Source organism: Leopardus geoffroyi, chromosome D1 (genome assembly GCF_018350155.1).
Source record: "Leopardus geoffroyi isolate Oge1 chromosome D1, O.geoffroyi_Oge1_pat1.0, whole genome shotgun sequence".
NCBI lineage: Eukaryota > Metazoa > Chordata > Mammalia > Carnivora > Felidae > Leopardus > Leopardus geoffroyi.
In genome coordinates this window covers 112,462,960-112,483,081 of record NC_059329.1, presented here as the reverse complement: position 1 = coordinate 112,483,081, position 20,122 = coordinate 112,462,960, and the positions used below count along the sequence as shown (strand labels likewise).

The 20,122-nt window shown below is 62.1% G+C and overlaps 1 protein-coding gene and 1 long non-coding RNA gene across 6 annotated transcripts in view; one reads left to right on the top strand and one right to left on the bottom strand.

Moving 5' to 3' along the window:
* Window positions 1-2,455: 2,455 nt before the first annotated feature.
* Window positions 2,456-20,122, bottom strand: part of CTTN (cortactin) — a 30,605-nt gene continuing 12,938 nt past the window's right edge. For 4 of the 5 annotated variants that reach the window (XM_045486247.1, XM_045486249.1, XM_045486248.1 and 1 more), the window contains exons 7-17: window positions 19,568-19,622; window positions 18,737-18,847; window positions 16,577-16,687; window positions 15,711-15,821; window positions 13,350-13,405; window positions 11,089-11,158; window positions 8,963-9,111; window positions 6,498-6,593; window positions 5,287-5,431; window positions 4,426-4,497; window positions 2,456-3,657 (exon numbers count right to left, since the gene is read on the bottom strand). In XM_045486247.1, coding sequence (XP_045342203.1) covers window positions 3,521-3,657; window positions 4,426-4,497; window positions 5,287-5,431; window positions 6,498-6,593; window positions 8,963-9,111; window positions 11,089-11,158; window positions 13,350-13,405; window positions 15,711-15,821; window positions 16,577-16,687; window positions 18,737-18,847; window positions 19,568-19,622 — 1,113 coding nt within the window. In that variant the 3' untranslated portion in view covers window positions 2,456-3,520. Of the gene's footprint in view, window positions 3,658-4,425; window positions 4,498-5,286; window positions 5,432-6,497; window positions 6,594-8,962; window positions 9,112-11,088; window positions 11,159-13,349; window positions 13,406-14,785; window positions 14,897-15,710; window positions 15,822-16,576; window positions 16,688-18,736; window positions 18,848-19,567; window positions 19,623-20,122 lie in introns of all 5 variants that reach the window. The other variant, XM_045486251.1, reaches the window with a different exon arrangement.
* On the top strand, window positions 4,270-20,108 carry LOC123602066. Its single transcript, XR_006714350.1, has 3 exons — window positions 4,270-4,382; window positions 19,308-19,314; window positions 20,096-20,108. It is a non-coding gene; the product is annotated as an uncharacterized LOC123602066 (long non-coding RNA).

Sequence of the window (20,122 nt, the reverse complement as noted above, 5' to 3'; positions counted from 1 at the left end):
TGCTCAGAGGCAACTTCTGAATCGACTTATTGGGGGCCAGAAAGATCTACTCAAAAAACACTTTGGATTAACAACGTATGGCGTTTCCCTTACACGGTGAACGGTACAGGTCCGGTGAGTCGGCAACGCGGAGCCCACGGCCCAGGCGGGAGACGGGGCACAGCTCCCGTTCAGAAGAGACGGTGCGGATTGCACGGACACGGTATGTCCAGCAAGGGCAAACCCAGAAAGGAGGGGAGTTGGGTGGTGCCTGGGGCAGGGGATCGGGGAGTGACCGCCCACGGGCGCAGGGGTTCTCTCTGGGAGACGGGGGGATTCTAACATGCGGCTCACAAACCTGAACGCACTGAAAACCACCCACCTACGTGCCTGAGATGGGGGACCCGTGAGATTTGTGAACTGTATCTCAATAAACTGGTTTTAAAAATCACACAGGGGCACCTGGCTGGTTCCGCCGATAGAACATGTGGCTCTTGATCTCGAGGCTGTCAGTCTGAGTCCTGCTACCAGATGTGGAGATTACTTAAAAATACAATCTCAAAAAAAACAACAACAAACCGCACAATGTGATGTACGTACTGTCCGCCGTGATAAAGAGAAGGGAAAGGGGTGGGGGCTGGGTTTGGGGAGACCCACAGTCTTAAGTAGACTTTGAGGGAACACCGGCTGGCGGGGGAGGGAGTGAGCCTGGGGGCACTGGCAGAAGGAACACTCCAAAGAGCAAAGGCCCTGAGGCAGCGACGTGCTGGCTTGTCAGGAGGGAGAGCGGGAGGGGCGGTCAGCCTCGGGACCCTTGGTGAGGACCGCAGCCTGACTCCCAGGGAAACAGAAGCTGCTCTGGGGTTCAGAGTCCCAGGAGGGATGTGAATTCACGTTGGAAACGTCTTCAGAGGGCAGGGGAGGTCGGAACCGCGGCTGGGAGGGACCTGGACGGGGTGGGAGCAGGAAGGCGGACCATGCCTCCCCGTCACGGCGGACAGCTGGCTAGCAGATGGGCCAGAGGGGAGAAGGAAGAAGTCAGGGTGACTCCAAGGCTGCAGGCGTCAGAAAGGGAAGGATGGAGATGCCTTTGCGAAGTCGAGGGTCCGCAGGAGGGGCAGGCGTGGGGTCAGCTTTGGAGTCCGGCCGCACAGGGACGGCAAGAAGGCGGTTCGGCATCTGGACGGGGAGGCCCGTCTGCAGGATCGTCCCCAAGTGTGGGTGTCTGCAGGCCAGGAATGTGTCCGAGGACAAAGCCCTGGGGCACCCCGCCATTTAAAAGTCCGGAGGAGAGAGTATCACACATTAGGACCAAGAAGGGACAAGGGGGTCCCGGGAGCGGCTGCTGAGAACGTTCCCAGGACAGATGTGGCGGCAGAACCTGGGGGCACGTCAGGTAAGACGCAGCTCCGGCCCCAGCCCCCGGGGATCCCCGAGGGGGCGTCGGCGGACTGGGGTGGGCCGGGCAGCCGGACGGAGCAGGTGCGTGAGGAAACAGGAACACAGCAGCCAACAGGCGGAGGCAAGCCCAATGTCCGTGAACAGACAAGTGGATGGACGAGGTCTGGCCCCACCCTGGACTGTCACTCGGCCCTGACAAGGAGGGACACCCTGATGCCTGCCACAACGTGGCTGTGGACCCGGGGGACATGATGCCGAGTGAAACACACACAGAAGAACAGAGGCACAAGGTCCCTACCACTACCCCGGGGCGGTGGGGGACACCAGCTCCTGAAAAAAGGAAAAACGCGTGAATCTGGATGGTCTGTGATCTGTGCTGCCCCCCCCAACCCACCCCCCGGGTCTTCCAGGGGCGGCGAGGGCAGCTTTTCCAGAAGTCTCAAAGCCCTGTCCTGCCACACGAGACGCCCGCCAGGGGAGGCCTGCCTCTGGCCGTGGCCTCTGGGGGGCCAGGTCTGCGGACAGCACGCGGCCCCCCCACACCAGACGGCGAGGGGGGACGGCTCCACGGCACGAACCCGCATGACCAGGAGCGGACCGCCTCTCAGCTGGGCGGCCCACGTCTGCTCACCGAAGCTGTCCACCCGGTCAGGTCCACGCCAGCCTCCGCACGCCCCGCGTCCACCGGCTGCTTCCAGGTTACCGTGTCCAGCGGTCGGCCCAGGGCAGGCCCAGGAGCCAGGCCTCGCGTCCACCAGCCCCTCTGCTCACGAGTGTTGCTCTCTTGGACCTCGATTTACTGCACCCCAAAGGAAAACGGAGCCTGGGCCGCACGATAACCATCTCGGGGTTTCGGAAGCATAGTTCAAAGACTGGATTTCTAAAGGAACGTTTCCTATTTTGCTTAGAATCCTTGTCCAAAAACTTGACAACGTCAGAGCCTAAATACAGTTCCCTCATAAAAAGTGCCTCTTAAAAGGGGGATCCTTAGTTGGTCTAGAGCTGAGAAATTACAGGGTCAGGGGTCAGGGAGCCACCTAAGTGACTAAATCCCAAAACAAAATCAGCAAGCAAGTGGATCAAAAAAAGTTTATTTTGAATATTTAATTAAAAAAAAAAAAAACCATACCTAGGACGTGTGCTACAGAAACTTAGATACAATAATTGCATATAAAACCCAACCTAACTGTGGTAAAGCGAGGACTATGCAGAAATGCACTCCAGGAAACGGATGCCAACGTCTCGAACTCCGGAGACCGCCCCCCACAGACCCGGGAAGACACCACTGTGACCGCGGCAGGCGCTGACCCGGCCGCCAGGCCCCCAGGAGGGCAGCGGCCCCCCGTGCAGCACCCACGGGGGACATCCTGGCCAGGAGGAGGCCCTCTCCGCTCCACCTCTTAGCCGAGTCCGCCATCCCATCCTACCGTCCTGACACGGTATTTTGGCACAAAGCGCAGGGGTGCCTCGACAGGAAGAACGTTTCTGGCAGTTTCCGGCAGAGAAGGCACCTGCCTGCCCGCAGTGGGGGCCGTTTTCTCACGCAACAGACGCAGAGCCGCGTGCGGCCAGGGGAGGCCCTCCGGTAACACACTGGGGACACTGCTTGGCGGGTGGCGGCAGTCGGGGGAGGGAGGCGGGAAGGGGACTGGGCCTGGGGAACAAGTCCCGGGGCCTCCCAGCACAGGGTGCTCCCATCTGGAGACACAGCCACCGCCCTCTACCCTCCCCTTGGTCCTGACCTCCCGTCAGGCCTCCCTCCTCCTGGGACGGCAAGCCCCACCCGACACCCACACGACCACGTCCGTCAGGGGCCCCGAACGCCGCCGTCGAGGGGCGAGGACAATACCACGCCCTCAGGAGAACTAACGGTCCCCCAAATGGCTCCATGTGACGATTTGGCAAAAAAAAAAAAAAAAAAAAAAGGAAAAGAAAAAGAAAGAAAATACCTCGAATGCGTAAAATCAATGACCAAAGTCCTCCTAAGGAACGTGATTACAATATATTAGCAAATTCTGTGGCATAAACATTTCCAAAAGCATCAGCAGAAGTATTAAATATAAAAGCGCACGTCCACGGCCCTCCCGGCCCCGGAAACCCACGGACGGCGGGAGTGACGCGTGGCGCGGGGCCGGCGGGCCTACTGCCGCAGCTCCACGTAGTTGGCCGGGAAGAGCCCGTACCTGCCCTTACAGAGCCCCCGCCACCAGCCGTCATCGATCATCTCTATGTTGGTGATGATGTCGTCGGGGTCGAAGGAGATCTCGTCGTCACCCGCTAGGAAAGAGGAGGATGCAGAGAAAGGACGGTGAACCGCAGGGTCTCCCGCCACGGGCCCCGCCGGGCAGACACCTGGACCTCTGCACCCGGGCCGGGCAGCACAGCACGCGTGCCCAGGCTCCGGACGCCAGGCTCCTCCCACCGCACAGGGGACTTTCACGGGGCGCACAGGGGAGCCCAGACGGCAGCCCGCGCGGCACAGCACCAGGATAAACCCACCAGGTCGTACAAATTACAGATGCCCAATTTCACAAAACCCACACCCAGGCACCCAAGCGCGTGGGCACGTCCGTAAACCACAGGAGGGGAGCAGGAAACTCTCCGTGGCCGCCCCCTCACAGGAGCATGGCCTCAGGCCGGCCGGGGGTCAGCCCGGGAGGAGAGGCGGTAAGGTGATGCGGAGCGGAGGGAAGCGGCCCCGACAGGACACGAGGTGCCCGGACGGCCGGGAAAATGTGGCTAGTCCGCAGGCATCCTGGCATCTCAGTGCCGACTGTCTCACTTGGAGGGGGGACCGTGCCTTTAGTGTGGGCAGCATCCTTGGTTTTGGGGAATTCACACTGGGGTCTCTAGGCGCAGGGACAACACTGCGGCCACGAGTGATGGGAGGTTCGGGGAGGTGCGGAAATGCAGAGAAAGGGGGCATTTTTGTGACTGTGAGATCATCCCAAACTTTTAAACGCTGTTAACAATGCTCTCGGAGTCAAACTCCCAAGAGCGGAGTGGCTGTGGAAACGAGTGCCAATGGGCACGTGGGCATCTCACCAGCCTGGTAGTCGTAGAGGGCGACAGCCGTGATCCCAAGGTCGTTTTCGTATTCGTCGTAGGTGTTCTCCTCTAAAAATAAACCAAGACAAGAGCTGAGGGGTAAGGGCAGCACCACGGAGCCGTCCGCCGTTAATTACTTGTCCGCGAGGCCTTCCGGGCGGGAGAGGCCATGGGGGGTGCCGGGCGAGAATCAGGAGGAAGGACTCCGGCTTCTGAGGAACAAACCCCCCCCTTCCCAACGCCGACACCACCAGGCGCGCACGGTGACCCGGACGGGTACCGTGACGCCTTTCAGAGAATGGTTTTTGAAGGTTTAAAGATTTAGTACTTTCAGGAAGGGTCACATCGTGGTTAAGTGACTGGCAAGCCGCGGGAGGACCGCACTGCCCAAATGCCCCCAGTCACGCTTGGGGAAAAGGTAAGATTCCATCGTGAGGTGTGCTGTCTGATGGGTTCAGGTTAAATCTGTCCAAACGTATTGAACGAAATCTCGTCTTTAAAGATAAGAAACCGATTTCGGTGTTCGTCCCGCCGAAGCGTCTATAAACTCTTCGGGGTGTATGGAAGCTGTTCCCGAAAACCTCAAGACACTCCGGCCTCCCGGAGCCCGGCTGTCGCCAGCTTCCACTTTGGAGAGAGAGCAGCAGAGGCCCCTGCTTCCCACTCGGCCCCGCGGGCCGCCCCAGAGCAGCAGGGCCTTCCAGAAACCACACCCGAGAGGTCGGGTGCCCTCCCGGCAGGGGGGTGGACACCCCACAAGCAGGGGGAAGGTGGAAGGGGCCAGGCAACAGGGTGACGGACGTTCTCGCGAAGGAGCAGAGGCAGAGGGGGGCGTGGCAGGCGCCCCTGCGCCCATACCTGCTTGATAGTGGCCCGGGGCCTCCGCGGCCTCGTAGACGGCGTCCGGGGCGTAGGCCAGGCCCTGCTGGCCACCAGCCTCTCGGTAGTCGGCGGCCTCCACGCTGTACGTGGGCTGCGGCTCAGCCTTGAACGAAACCGCGTCCTGGGGGAGGGGAGCGTCGAGGAGACATCTGCTGCGGCCGGCAACGAGTCCCGACACGCAGCTCTGTCTCAGTCCTAGCGGGATCGGCCACGTGCACGCGCGAACGAGGAGGCCTCGCACCCGCTGACGTTCAAAGAACACTCAGACTCCGGTCGCGGCGAAGCAGCGTGAAGGGGCCACGTGCCATTTCCTGCCGAGTAACTTCCCCCCATCACGGGCCCCCCACGCCCGCAAGTAGGGCTGCGGGGCCTACGAGTCCAGGGGGCACGGCCGCCGTGCAGAGGGAGAGGCAGCCTGGACAGGGCCCCGGTGGCCACGTGACCCTGGCCTCCCCCCCACCTCCGGGACCCAGACGTGCCGTCTGACGCTCTCCCAGGTTCACGAGCGACCCAGACGGCTCACTCCCTCAAGACTCAGCTGAGCTGAGTTGCGTTCTGTCCCTCACGCCCCAGTGGCCTCTGACGACCTCCTGGTGAGAAGGTGGGCACGGGAAGCGGGGCAGTGGCCGCGGGGATGCAGGGGACAGGATGCAGGGCTCGGCCAGGAGTGGTCATGGGCCCACGGCCAGGGGTGCCCCCGAGAGGCGGAGAGCCCAGTAATTCAGAGACACGGGTTCTGGGGCACAGGTGGGCGGTCACGAGACACCGACGACGAGACTGAGGAGTAAGGGCCGAGGACAGTCTCTGGGGAACACAGTGTGCGAGGGGGACTGAGGGAAGGAGAGCGGGGAGGGCGGCCGGCGAAGCCAGGTCACGGGGAGGGTGGCAGGTGGGTGCCGGGACACAGGCGTCCGGGAGGGAGAGCGGGTCACAGAGTAAGTGACATGAAGACCAGAACCCACATCCGCGGCATCAGGGGATCTACCAGGAGGCGACGGACTGGCTGAGCACTGTGCCCCCCCCCGCCCCCCCCCAGCGCTCACGAGGGCTACTCTCCAGGCCACCCTCTCGGGTCGGGCACCAAACAGAATATGTGGGGGTCCCTCCCCGTGCACGGTGGCTTCGACAGGGGAAGGGCGTCTTTGCAGAGTCAGAGACTCGTTCGCAAACTGAATGAAAACACCAACCTCATAGACGGGGCTTGAGGGCGGCCTCTCCTCAGCCGGCTGAGGGGTGGGAGACGTGGGGGGGGTTTGCTTCTGGGCTTGGGCTTGGGCTTGCTCCTGTAATCGAGAGACGAGAAAGGGTCGTCACCAGGCCGCCTCCACAGCAGGACTTCCCAGGGAAAGGCCACAGCCGAGTGCACACTACAGCCAAGTGCGGGGAAGACTAAGCACGGAGACAAGCACCTGGGACCGAGAGAACAAGGGGGCGTGAAGGTCAGGCATTGTCACAGATGGGATGTCAGGGGCGCAGCCCTCCTGCCGCCACCACGGGCAGAAGAGGGTGGGCACAGCCGTGCAGAGAGCCCGGCAGCAGCACGGCCGCCCCGCGCCCCGCACACCCCAATCTAGGGGTTCGGACAAGGATGTCGCAGCTCTGAGCTCACGCTGGAATGACGGACGCTTCTGGGGCCGTGAAAACGGGGTGAGCGTGCTCTGCGCGGAGGACGCGCACAGGAAAACCTGGGGCCAGAAGGTGGACAGCGGAGGACGGAATAGCGGCGCCTCGAAGGCGTGGACGGCACGTCCCCCAGATCCCGGCGGGGGGGGGGGGGGGGGCGACCTCACAGGGCCAGAGGGACCGAGGGTGTAAGAGGTTCGACAGGAGACGAGAGACGGCCGCGGGCTCCCCGGGGCCCGATGGAACCACAGGGCTCCTTCCTTCCCGGAGGGAAGCAGGCACGTGCGAGGCGGATGAGGACACGCGGTCCCGGAAGCGGAGGCTGGAAGGGGCCCCGAGCCAGGGAAGGCGGGCGTCTCTAGAAGCGGGCGAAGGCGAGGGGGCGGATGGCCCCCCGGAGCCTCCACAGCTGAGAGAGGATAAACGCGTGTTGCCTCCACCGTGGCCGTGACCGTGGGGCGTGGCGGCCCCAGGAAGGCAGCGCCGGCTGCCAGCCTGCGCGGTGGGGCTGTCGTGAACGAACTGCTGAGACGGAGACCGAGAGAGGGCGGCCGGCGCCCCGGGGCCACGCGCCAGGCAGCGGCAGCACCATCAAGCGCACAGACTGCTCGGAACCACCCACGGGTGAGGGTCCCAAGGCCGGACGGGCTTGTGTCCGGGCCGCCGTGCACGTGCGACTCGCCGTACGAGGCTCCGCGACGGCCCGTCAAAGCGCCTGGCCGCGGGCCCTTCTCGTGGGAGCTACCGAGACCCGACGGCCCAGCACGCGTGGATTCGCGAAGACCGGCCCACCCGCCAAGGGGAGCCTCCCACAGCCAAGAGGACTCCGGGCTGAGGGGCGCTGGGCTGGGAGTCGCGCACGGGGAGGAGCAGACAACAGGGTAGGGGCCGGAAGCGGGGACGACACGGCAGAAGGGGCGGCGGGGGGCTCGAAGCGAAGGCGCGAGCGCGGCAGAACCGCGGACGCGGCCCTTCTCCAGCCGCCCGCTCCTCTGAACCTTGCGGGCGCTGACGGGCCTCGGCGGTTAAAGCCTCGAGGCGTAACGTGAGGAAGGCGTTAATCACTTGCAGAAAGAAAAGCAACACGGGCGCCTGGTGGCTCAGTCGGTTAAGCGTCCAACGCTTGATTTTCGGCTCAGGTCACGATCTCGTGGTTCGAGAGTTCAAGCCCCATATCGGGCTCTGCGCTCACAGCACAGGCGGGACGTCAGGGGCACAGCCCTCCGGCCGAACCCGCTTGGGATGCTCTCTCCCTCTCCCCCACCCGTGTTCTGTCTCTCTCAAAGTAAAGACATAAACATAAAAAAATAAAAAAAGCAGCAATTACACCAACGTGCTGTTACCCTGCGTGCACTAGGAACTTTCAGGGCTTGCTCATGCCTCGGGTGCCCGTCTCCCCTCGCTGGGGGTTCTCGGGGCCCAAACCACCGATCTGGGGAGGAAGGGCCCACGGAAGTAAACACTGCTCGTGCCCTCTGACTCCACGTAGCAGCCCTGCAGAGAGCGGCGGTGAGCTCCTCCGCGCCCGTTCACAGGGGGCCGTGGGGCCGTGGCGCACAGGCTGCCTGGCTAGTAGGTGACGTGCCACGGACGTCCGGTCCATGCAGAGAAGGCTGAGGACGGGACGAGCCCACGCCCGCCTGCTCGCGTCCGCCCCCCGCCCCCACCTTCTCTGGCGACACGCGGGACACAGAACACAGGCGACAGCGACAGACCAGGAACAGAAAGCCGCAAGGGTCACACAAGAAGCAGAAAGCAGGGCGGCCGCTTCACGGGGGGCTCCTTTCGCACCCTCGGCCCTCTCCCCGGGGGGAGAGGTCCAGAGGTGACAGGTCGGAACAGACACGGCCAGGGGCACATCGGGACAGGGCTCAGCGGCGGGCAGGCTTGCGGGTCAGCAGCATGGCGGACAGTCCGGCACCAGGCAGCCAAAGGCTCCCTTACGTGTGGGGTGAAGCCCCGGGGCTCCTGAGAGCACAGCCCGCAGTTAGGGCTCAAACCCGGTCCCTCCGGGACCCGCTGGACTCACGTGTAGCTGCCTCCGGGCCTCTTCCTGCTCCCGTCTCTCCTTGGCCATCCTCTGCGCCCTCTCCGCTTCCGCCTTCCGCCTGTCCTCCTGCTCCTTCTCCTTCGCCAGGTTTTCAAAGTTCGCTCTAATGTTGCTGGTTCTGCTGTTTGCTGCAGGGGGGAGGAGAGAGGGGCACGGCTGGCGTCAGAGCAGCGACGGCTCCCCTGGACCGGAGCACCGCGGGAGCCAGCCGGGCGTGGAGGCGTCCCCCGGCGGCCCGCCTCCTCCGGGCCACTCTGTCGGCCGCACGCGGTGCAGGACCACGGGACGGCGGAGGCCTCGCACTGGAGCGCTTCACGTTCCGAACAGCAGCTCTTCCTCCCTGAGGGGGCCCTCGATAAGACGGCGAGCACTGACGTGCTGTAGCTCTCGAGCCCTGAGAACACGTCTGTCCACCCCCTGAGACGGGCGGGAGGGGCCGCAGGCGCAAGCCCTGTGGCCTCGAGGAAAACCACTGGCGCGGCTGAGGCGCACGCTGATCTGATTCTCCAGGGAATGTTCTCTGGCCTGAAATAACCGACGAGGCCGGAGCCCACGCGGGCCGGCCTGTGGCGGACACGCCTCTAAAGTGGCGGAACGGAGTCGTCGTGTGCAGTTATTGGGCAACGGCGAAGTCACGCGTTCAAGAAAAGTCACGATTGTGGAAAACTCGTACCCGCTACTGCGAGCGTGACAGGTCCCCAATTTTCCCTGGAGATGCTGACAAGATGGAGAATTCCATTAACGAACGTGAGCCGGGGTTTTGTACAATGCAAAGAAACACCACACTTCAAAGATCAGCTGAACTCAGTGGCCTAGTATCTTCCGAACGCCCACTGCGTGCTACAGAACCAGGCCACTCGGTGCGGGCACCTAACCCCCAAGACAAGCGGGAACCCCCGCCCGTCTGAGACCGCCATCGTGAAAGAGCGTCCAGGGACCCGAGGAGCTACCGCCACGCCCTTCTCGCCTCCACCTGTGCATCTGGGGGGTCCGATCGCCTTCCTAAACGTGATTGGCCACAAGACACTGAAGGCAGAAGCAGCCGTGAGAATAAAGACCTTGCGCTAAGCCAATGCCAATGCCGCACTTCTACACGGTTTGGAAAACGTACTTACTTTTTCCACGGAGAATATCGTTACGTGAATGCGTAATATTTTATCGTTATTTGTAACATCCGAGATTCTCGGGTTTTTGTTTCTCTTAATGTTTGTTTTTTTTTTGAAAGAGAGAAACAGACCAGGAGAAGGGGAGGGGTGGAGAGAGAGGGAGACCCAGAATCCGAAGCAGGCTCCAGGCTCCGAGCTGTCAGCACAGAGCCCCACACTGGGCTCCGACCGATAAACTGTGAGATCATGACCTGAGCGGAAGTCGGACGCTCAACCTACCGAGCCACCCAGGCGCCCTCTTAAATTCTTGGTTCAACCTCACTACAGAAGAGATCAGGAGACGCAACCCCCACACACGAAAGCTCTCGGGGGCCCTCAGTGATCCCCACAGGTGTGCAAGTGTCCCGAGGCCACCAAATCTGAGAAACGCTGACCCAGGGAGCAAAGGGGACACTCGGCTTCCTATCTTCGACTTGCCACTTTCCATACGGTTTCCCCAGCTCAACAAACTCTCTAGGGCCTGGCCCACGTGATGGAAGGGCCTAAGGAGGCCTTTTCTCATAGCGGCCACCTCCGGGGATGGGGCGTGTGCAGCCTGTGCGGGGCCAGGGGACAGACGAGGCGGGAAGGTCTCCGTCAGCCTCTGCGCAGGCAGGCGGCACACTCCTCACAGCACAGCCGCGGCTGACGCGGGCACCGGAGAACCTCCCAGAACCCGGTCCCGGCAGTGAGAAGAGCCCTTGCGGACGGGCGGTTAACCCAGCCCTGCCTCGGGAGGCGCCCCCAACACAGACCCCGTCGCCAGACGGCTGCCACCACGGCTGACGGGAGCCTGCGGGCGTCCGCGGGGACAGGCTGGCCTTCCGCCCAAGGGGGGCAAAACGCTGTCCCTGGAGGAAGCAGAACCAGGGTGCCCTCTGCTGCCCCAGCCGCTCCCAGCCGGCACCGTGCCCCCTGCGGGAGCCCCATGCGATGCCGGGTCCGTCCACCAGAACTCACCTGCCTCGACGGGGATGGTCTTCTGATAAGCAGGGGCCCCCTGGGTGACATCCTCGAAGGTGGAAGCATTCTAGCAAGAGAGAAGCAGGACACTCAGGGGAGCACCCCCCTCGCCCTCCACGGCCCGTGCGGGCTCCTACCGCAACGCAGGAGCCCGCCGGCCCCACGCCCACCTCTCCGCCCGGCATCACGCTGGGGTACGGCGTCAGGGCGGAAAGATGACCCCGCGGGACCCTGCACCGGCGGAGATGTGTCATCATGCACCCACGTGGACCCACACGGGGGACAACGTCAGGAGCGCACCCGATCTCAGCCGCACGAGCCTGGGCGACGGACACACGTCAGCACAGGTTCGGGGCTGTGACAAACGCATCGCCCCGGCAGGGGCACGGATAACTGGTCAGGGGAGAGGGTGGGCCCGAGTGAGGGCAGGCGTGTCCGCCAGACGTCTGGAGCGTCCTCTCACGTCTGCCAAAACTGCTCTAAAAAAACCCGCCAAAAAGCTACCCCAAAACTACGCGTCGGCCGGCATCGGGCCATCATAACCCAAGCGTGTGCTCCTCCCAAGCCCCCTCGCCCACCCCCCTCCTCGGCCACCGAGAGGGGCTCGAGAGCCGGCAGGAGCCCCGATGTCTCTGCTGGGCCACGTTCGAGCCTCGCTGGGCCTGATCGCCCACGTTTCCCAAGGCACAAGACCCCCCCCCCCCCCGTCGATTTTGGAGGACAAACTCTGTCCCAGCAAAGCGACAGTGTGACTGTCGGATCCAGACGCGCAGAAGGGCTCACGGAGCGCGCCAGCCATCCTCGGTTTCCCTGTCAGGGAAACAGGCCTGAGGCTCAGGACGCTGCCGGTTTTCTGACACACAAACGAGGAGAAAGGGGCCCCAAGGTGGGGAGCAGGGCAACCCAAGCTCCCCTGGCCGCCAGAAACCTCTGAGAGGGGCACGCGCCCCTGGCCCACCTGCTCTGCCCCTCCCCGGCCGGCGGCCCCCCGGTCCTGGTGCCCGCAGCACAGAGGGGTCACTGAGCCACCCTTGCCTCGCCTGCAAGGCACGGCTGCTGGCCGTGTGACCAGACCTGCCCCATCCCGGACACCCCCTCCCAAACTGCCGGTGCGGGCCATGCCGCTTTCCAGCCACCCCCACCCCTGCCCCGTCCTTGAGGGAGGAGGGCGTCAGCGCCCTCCCGAATGTTCCCTGTGGGTCCCGCTGCACCACGGCCTGCCCCGTCCAGCCGATTCTCCGGCACGCCGCTCAGCGTCGTCTCCGCCGCCACCCCGGGGGCTGCCGCCTCCCCATCACCGCACCCTGCCTCCTCACTGACCACGACCCCCTCCCTCCACCCCCCCCCCCGGTCCCGCCTGCCGGGCACCCCTCCACCACTCCCGCCGTGGACCCGAGTCCCAGCGACCCATCTCACTCAGGGACCACCTCGCATCGCCACCCGGCTCTCAACCCCTTGTACGCATTTACTGGGACCCGGGCAGTCACCACACCTCCCCAAGCCCGTGCCCCGCCCCTCGCTCCCAGGGCCACACATGGTCATGCGTGGAGTCCCCTGGGTGATGACATCTGTGTGGTCGGCTGTGAGTCCGACGGAACTCCAGAAGACCGGCCGTGCCACCTGTGACCACGGGCCGGGCACGGGACCGGTCTTTGAGGACACTGGAGCCACAGCCCGGGCAGTCCACACTGACGTGGCAGGACCACAGCCACCCCGGGTGTGAGGACTGACTTGCTGAGACTCCGAAGCCACCAGAGGGGACAGAGTCCCGGTGAGAGCAACGCGCTGGCTCTGGACACCGTCCCGCGGGCCCCCTGCAGTGAGGCGGGCGTTCTGGATGCGCGTGCTCCCACACGGCAGCCAGCGCCCCCATGTGGCCGGTGAGCTCTTCTACCGCGGCCACGTGACCGAGGGACTCCACTTCCGATTAGGTTTGCTACTGATGGGAATTCACGCGGCCACACGTCCTCAGGCTGCCCTAGCGTCTGAAGGTCCGGGTTCCGAGGGCAGCACAGCCGCACGCCTTGGCGTTTTATAGTGCTGCGGCTGAGCTCGGGGCCCGCCCGGGCTGCTCCCTGCCCCACAGCATGGCTGTGCGGGGCCCAGCACCCGGGAAGCAGCGTTCCGAGTGTGGGTGCCTCTGAGAACAGGGCCCAGCACCCACCAGCGACGGTCCACGGGGCGGCGCGCGGCAAGGGCTCCGCAAGCTCCCGCCCCCGTCGGCCCAGCACGCCGCACCCCGCGCCGGGGCCACTCACCTTATCCATCCGGTCCTTCTGCACCCCGTATTTTCCGCCGAATCCTTTGGAATAGTCTGAAATGTGGCACAACACGACACTTACTCTCAGGTCGAGCGCCAGGAGACGCGTGCAGGCAGATCCGGAAAGAGCCCAAGAAAACGCACCCAGAGGGAAAAGAAACGAGAACCGCCAGACGATGGGTCTTGCCTCGCAAGGCGAGTTTTGTTGCTACGACGGTACTCAGTACGCAGGCAGGCGAGGGGCGGGCAGAAAAGAGGCGTGTGTGCGTGCTTTCCGCACTCTCCCGAGGGACAGAGGGTGCGGGGTGCGGGGTGCGGGCTGGCAGGCAGGGACAGCGAGGGGGCCGCGGCCCGGGCCGGGGAGGGCACCGCTTCAGTAGCACAGGCCTCCACCCAGCAACAGCTGACCGTCCCGCCCCTTCCTTCCGGTGTCCTGCTCTGAGCGCCACAAGGAGGCTCAGACGCGGGCTCCTCTTGCTTTTTACGAGAAAAAACAATTCCACGGGGAAATTCTGGCAGCCGAATACTCATGTCGCGGCAACGCAGACCTCCGTGAGGGTCACACCGCCACGCGGCATCAATGCCACGTGGAGCCAAGGCCACGTCCAGGCCGTATGCCGGACCAACCCAAGCGCGTGGTCCGCCTTCCCCCGCCCGCCCCCGGCACACGTTGCTAACACTGGCACCGGAGGCCTGAACTCTGCCTCGGGATTCAGGGCCGCACTGCTCTCCAGCTGGGGTCCCACCCCGAACGGCTGAGTCCCGATCCTGACTGTAATCGAGTAAGGAAAAGAGGCAGCTGCCACTCAGGCTCCCGATGCCCAGAAAGTCCCTGTCCCTTTTTAGCTCTGGGCACGTACCGTCAGCCCTGTGTGAAGAACTCACACGTGACACAGGTGGTGTCACCCAAAAACGGAGAACACACAAAAACATCCCCGCCCCAGCCAAAGACACCACCACACGCCTGCCCCACGCCCCTCGCTGCCACCTGGCCTCTGGCCTAAGGCTAGTGGCCTGGCCGAACCACACACGTGTCCCCACCCCCCGTCTCGGAGGCAGCGAGGCAGCGCGCTCAATGGCTCCCAGCGGTCACCGTCCACAGCACGAGCTCCTGTAGAAGGCTGCTGGGAGACCAGAGACGGCCCATCCCAGAAACTACTCACAAGATGGGGTCAGAGTGACATTAGCCTCATTTTGCCAAACCCGAAGTCTGAAGGATAGAGGGGAAACGGGGGAGTGGAGGAAGGAGGGGTGCAAGTTAGAATCCCTCCAGCATAAAAGTGGGTTTCAGACACCCCCGTGCCCCCGATGAGGGATGGCGGGGAGCTCGGAAGGCTGAGCCCCTGAAGTCTGTGCTGGAAGCGGCCGCACCAGAAGGCGGGGGCGGGGGGGGGGGGGGGGAAGCGGGGGGAGGGGGCTGGTGAGCGACTATGCCTTGCTGGGACTCGTGCTTGGCCAGTCTCTCCTTGTACTCAAGCCCCACAGCACAGGAGTCCTGCCTCTCGGACTGAACACCCAATGTGCCTCCGAAACCAGCCTTGTAATCTGAAAATCCACCGGCAACAGTGGGGAAAACCGAGAGAGGAAGCAATTCGGTTAGAATCGTACGAGCGAGTGCACGAATCAAACGTGTCATTTAAAGAAGGCAGGGGCTCTGCCGGGCTCAGGGACGGGAGCAGCTCCCGGGCTCACAGACAGTCCAAAGTCAGCTCCAAGGTTACAGGACAAACTGAAACTCTTAACGCTTCAGCCAAGATGTGAAAACAGGTTAGGAACTGCCTCTGAAGTAATTCACAAAAGGCACTCCGTGCTCTGAGAGTCCCTTCCTGGCCCTACCCGTGCCGCAGACACGAGAGCTTGTCTCTGTGCACGTGAAGAGAGACACGGTGTACAAAAGGACCGCACGGCCCCGCTTCCCGGAGTGCTGGCCGCAAGGGCGGGTGCAGGTCTGCGTCACCCACGAAGGTGCCCCCCCACCCCCACCCCGCACCCTACGGCCCAGGGACACGCTTCCGAGTAGAGGCAACGTCTCCCCTCCCGAAGCCCAGCACACTCTATCAACAGAGTTCATGTGCGGGCAGAAAACAGCATTCCCGAAAATGCTATGGGTCCTGCCAGGTGCTTCAGATGCACAGGTGAGCGCAGGGCCTCATCGGCAGCTTGGGGGGGGGGGGGGGGGGGCAGGGTTCATCGCTGCACTAGCTGAAGAGCTTTTCAAAAACGTGGGAGGCACAGGACAACCCCAAACAGTGAAGATAAAACAACACGCTGCAGAAATACGGGATGTGGATGGAACTGTGCACAAAAAGAAACAAGATTCTGGAATGATCTCATGTAGGAGCAGGCAAAATCAGTGTACCTTTCTGGGACTCGTGCAGCTGCAGTTTCTCCTGGTGATCCCAGCCAAGAGCACATTTGTCTTGTCTGTCCGTCTGCACGCCAAACTTTCCTCCAAACCCTTTCACATAGTCTACGTGCACAAGAAAAGGCCACAAGCTAGTGTTAGCGGAGGGCACGCTTCCCACGAGGCCAAACACCCGCCACGCGCCACATCCCTCCTTCCCCTCCCAGACCTTTCGCAAAACTTTGGGACGCGTTCACGAGGAGGACCTCCTCACGGCATGTCTGGAAAGCAGCCTGATCTGTTGTGTCCGTATCGCGAACGCACACACACGGGACCCCAACGAGAAGCTCCGCACAGCCTGAACCAGCACCCACGGGCCACCACGATCGCACCGTTTGCAACACAGACGTGTGGCGCGTGGCCACCATTACAGGCGACTGCTGGGGTCACGGGGTGCTGGGGCCAAACAGGTGTGAAGACACATTTTCTTCCTTAACGGCTGTGTTGGGACTTGTGTTTTAAAGCTCGATGTTTAGGGGTACCGGGGAGGCTCGGTCAGTTGGGCGCCCAACTTGGGCTCAGGTCACGATCTCGCAGATCACGAGTTCGAGCCCCGCGTCAGGCTCTGGGCTGACAGCTCGGAGCCCAGAGCCTGCTTCGGATTCTGGGTCTCCCCCCCGTCTGTGCCCCTCCCCCACTCGCACTCTGTCTCTCAAAAGTGAATGAACGTTCTAAAAAAAAAAAAAAGCTTAAAGTTCACTGCTGAATTACAAAGGGGCATCTACTCTAGGGGTGGCTGGCCACGCTTCCCGTTTCCGTCCTGGTCAACAACACTCAGCCTGTGAACGGCGGCTGGCGAGAGCAGACACCACGGGAGTCACCTTTCTGGGATTCGTGCTTCTCCGTCTTGCCTTGGTACTCGAAGCCCACGGCGCTTCTATCCACCTTGTCCTTGTCGATGCCAAACTTGCCCCCGAAGCCCTTGGAGTAATCTGCAAACGAGGGCGGCACCGTTTTCGCGGCAGCAACGCAGTCGAGCGCGGGGACCTCTGAGAAAGCGCTTCTGTCGCCCGAGCAAAACCGAAACAAACCCAACAAGGATCCCTCGGCCGCAGCGGAAGGTCACTAGCAGGGGGGACCCTGGAAGGCGTCACTTGTACGTGTAGGAACAGAAACGTCCAGAGGAGCAAACAGAGCAGATGAACGGCTATCGAATCTTCCCTTCGCTCCAAAGGAGATCAGAAGCAGGCGCGTTACCAAGCTTCTGAGGTCGAGACGAGCCACGGAGGCGCCGCGGCGAGCTGTCGAAAGCTCACCCTGCTTCACGAACTGAAGCCGGCAGAGGTGCACCGGTGGCACCTCCAGAGGAGGAGGACACACACGAGGCACCTTCCAGAAACCTCACTTCCCCGCAAAGCTAAGTCACGGAAATACACGGCCTGATACTTAAGCACGGCTCCCCCAGGGACACGTGCGCGGAACAGAATGCGAACATCAGAACCCTCAGGAGGCCCGGGGGCTGCCGAGGAGCCCCGTCTGCCCCAGGCACCCGACTTCCCGCAGGCGGTTTCTGCTCCTCACTGCCACATCGGGGAGAGAGTCTGAACAGCACCGAGCGGGATCCAAGAGCAGGCCCTGATCGGCAGGGGCACGGTGGGCAGAGGGGCCCGGGTAGCAGGCAGGGGCTGCGCACTCCAGGGCCAAGACTGCGGCCTCGGGGCAGGCGGGCAGGCCTGTGACGGGAAGCACCCCGCGGGCCCACCGGCAGCTTCCCTGGGTAAATGCCGAGCCGGTGGTGTTCCCAGTGGCGGGGTTTAACCTTGTCTTTTAAAGAAACCCAGGTTTTTAAATAATATAGCGAGCTCTCTGCTTGTAAGGGTTGGCGATTATTTTTAAAAACTTAAATGTGCAGGGGCACCTGGGTGGCTCATTTGGTGAACCATCCGACTCTGGGTTTCAGCTCAGGTCACGATCTCCCGGCTCACAAGTTCAAGCCCCGCGTCAGGCTCTGCACTGACAGTGCGGAGCCTCCTTGGGCATCTCTCTCTGCCCCTCCCCCAATTATTCTAAATAAACAAATAAATAAATACACAAGAATATTCAAACGTGCAGGGGTGCCTGGCTGGCTCAGTTGCCGGAGCACGTGACTTGTGACCTCAGGGTTCTAAGTCTAAGCAGCAGGCTGCATGTAGCAATTACTGACAAAGGATAAAATCTTAACAAAATGTAACGTGCACGCGAAATAAACGCACAAGAGCCAACAATCCGCGGCCTCTGCAGGAGGGTACCGCGTCTGTAGGGCACCCCGCACGGATGCAGCAGTCTGTCACCGATGCCTGGCAGGGGATCTAACCAGGGACAGGAAGACCAGCCTGGCCTGCAAGGACCTTCTGCCAGCATCCACCAAATTTTAAAGTCAAGGTCCTGTGACCCGGCAATTCCTTTTCTGGGAATTTACTCTTCTGAGTAATCACATATGTCTATGACACAAGAGAACAAGATTTTTAACTTCAAAAACCACCAAGAGGGGCGCCTGGGTGGCTCAGTCGGTTGGGCGGCCGACTTCGGCTCAGGTCACGATCTCGCGGTCCGTGAGTTCGAGCCCCGCATCGGGCTCTGTGCCGACAGCTCAGAGCCTGGAGCCTGTTTCAGATTCTGTGTCTCCCTCTCTCTCTGACCCTCCCCCGTTCATGCTCTGTCTCTCTCTGTCTCAAAAATAAATAAACGTTTAAAAAAAAATAAAAAATAAAAATAAAAAAAATAAACCACCAAGAGCCTGAATCCCATGGTCCAAAGAAGAACGACCTGGCTCGGCAGACTACAGGCTCTTCACAGGACGGGGCTGAGCCGCCGTTCGAAGGCCGACAAACCCCCTAGGCCCACGGAAGAGACAGGAGGGCCCTCACACATTCAGGTAAAAAGGCTGCGGGCGTGTAATGTGAGCCAGTCTCCCCGGGGCTGGTTCTGGGGACGTGGGAGGCCAGGGACACGGGGGGACACGGGGGGCCCCGAGCGGGGAGGACGTGCCGCCGCAGGCCGACCTTTCTGCGACTCGTGCTTCTCCGTCTTGCCCTGGTAGTCGAAGCCCACGGCGCTCTTGTCCACGCGGTCCGCCTGCACACCATACTTGCCACCGAAGCCACTCGAGTAATCTGAGGGGACAAGACAGGGGTCGGGGGCGAAGCCCAACGACAGACTGTTCACTTGTCAACAACTCACGACAACAACATTCTGGAGTTAGGAGTCACCGGGAGAGGAGGCACACGTTTGAAAACGCCACCCACGGTCACACACCAGTGAGCAGGGCTCGGCCTACAAGCTTGCGTCCCGGGCAGCGAGGACCCCACGCCTGTGACGGGCACCTGCTTCCCGGGGCAGAAGCGAGCCGTGCTCTCACTCGGGAAAGTAACCGTCTGGAAGCTACGTGGCTGCGATCCCTTTCCAAAGGGACAGGAAATGTCCGCGCCCTGGCTCATCTGATGACAAGCAAGAGGCAGAAGTCACCAGCTTGCTCGAGACATATCAAGTGCCCTGAGAAGGTGACATGCTTTCGCTGGTAAAAAAGGTTCTAAAAGACGGGCACACCGTAAAGGTCAGCCAACGCCGTGTCAGAGAGCACGTGTGCGCAGTAAAAGTGAACCATCACTGATTTAAAGGCTCGCGTTTCCATTGTTGGGGGGACGTTAGCATTTCGCAAACCGGGCCCCAGAGCCGACCGTCCAGGGAACACCGCTCAGAAAGACAGCTTCTGCGGCGGCGACACGGGACCCAGACACCTGGAGAGCACAGTCCTCCCCGGAGGCGACACCGCCCTCCCCAGGGAACCACCTCCGGGGACACCGCCCTCCCCCCACCTCGGCCGCAGGCCTTACCTTTCTGCGAGGCGTGTTTCTCAGTTTTCCCCTGGTATTCAAAGCCCACAGCAGACTGCAATTACCACAAAGAGGGAAACACGTTTTTAGAGGTCTCCAAAACGGTTCATCCGAACCCCGAATACATGTGAAAAGTTTGAAACCACGAGTCATGTTAGTTTTTTACCTCTGATTCCCTAAGCCAGGGGCAGGCCTAACACCCAAAGCTCCGGGCGTGGAAATTTGCTGCCACAAAATGTTCAGCAACGCCCAGCAGGCAGTGCGGGCGGACCTGTAGCCGCCCGCAGCCCCCGGAGGGCACGTGGACTTCAGCCCCACGATGCCAACCCGGGCGACCCCCGCCGCCACACGTACGCCTGCTTTTCACGTGGGCTCTTCCAAGAACAACACTAACGTCAGTAGCGAGAACGGGCACGGCGGGGGCATCTGCGCACACGGCCCCGGGAGACGGGAAGCCCCATCGCCCCGTGTTACAGGCAGTTCACGCAGAACCGCGGCAAACGGGTAGTAACGCCCGAGTGCAGACAGACGTTGAACTCCAAAATCCAACTGCTG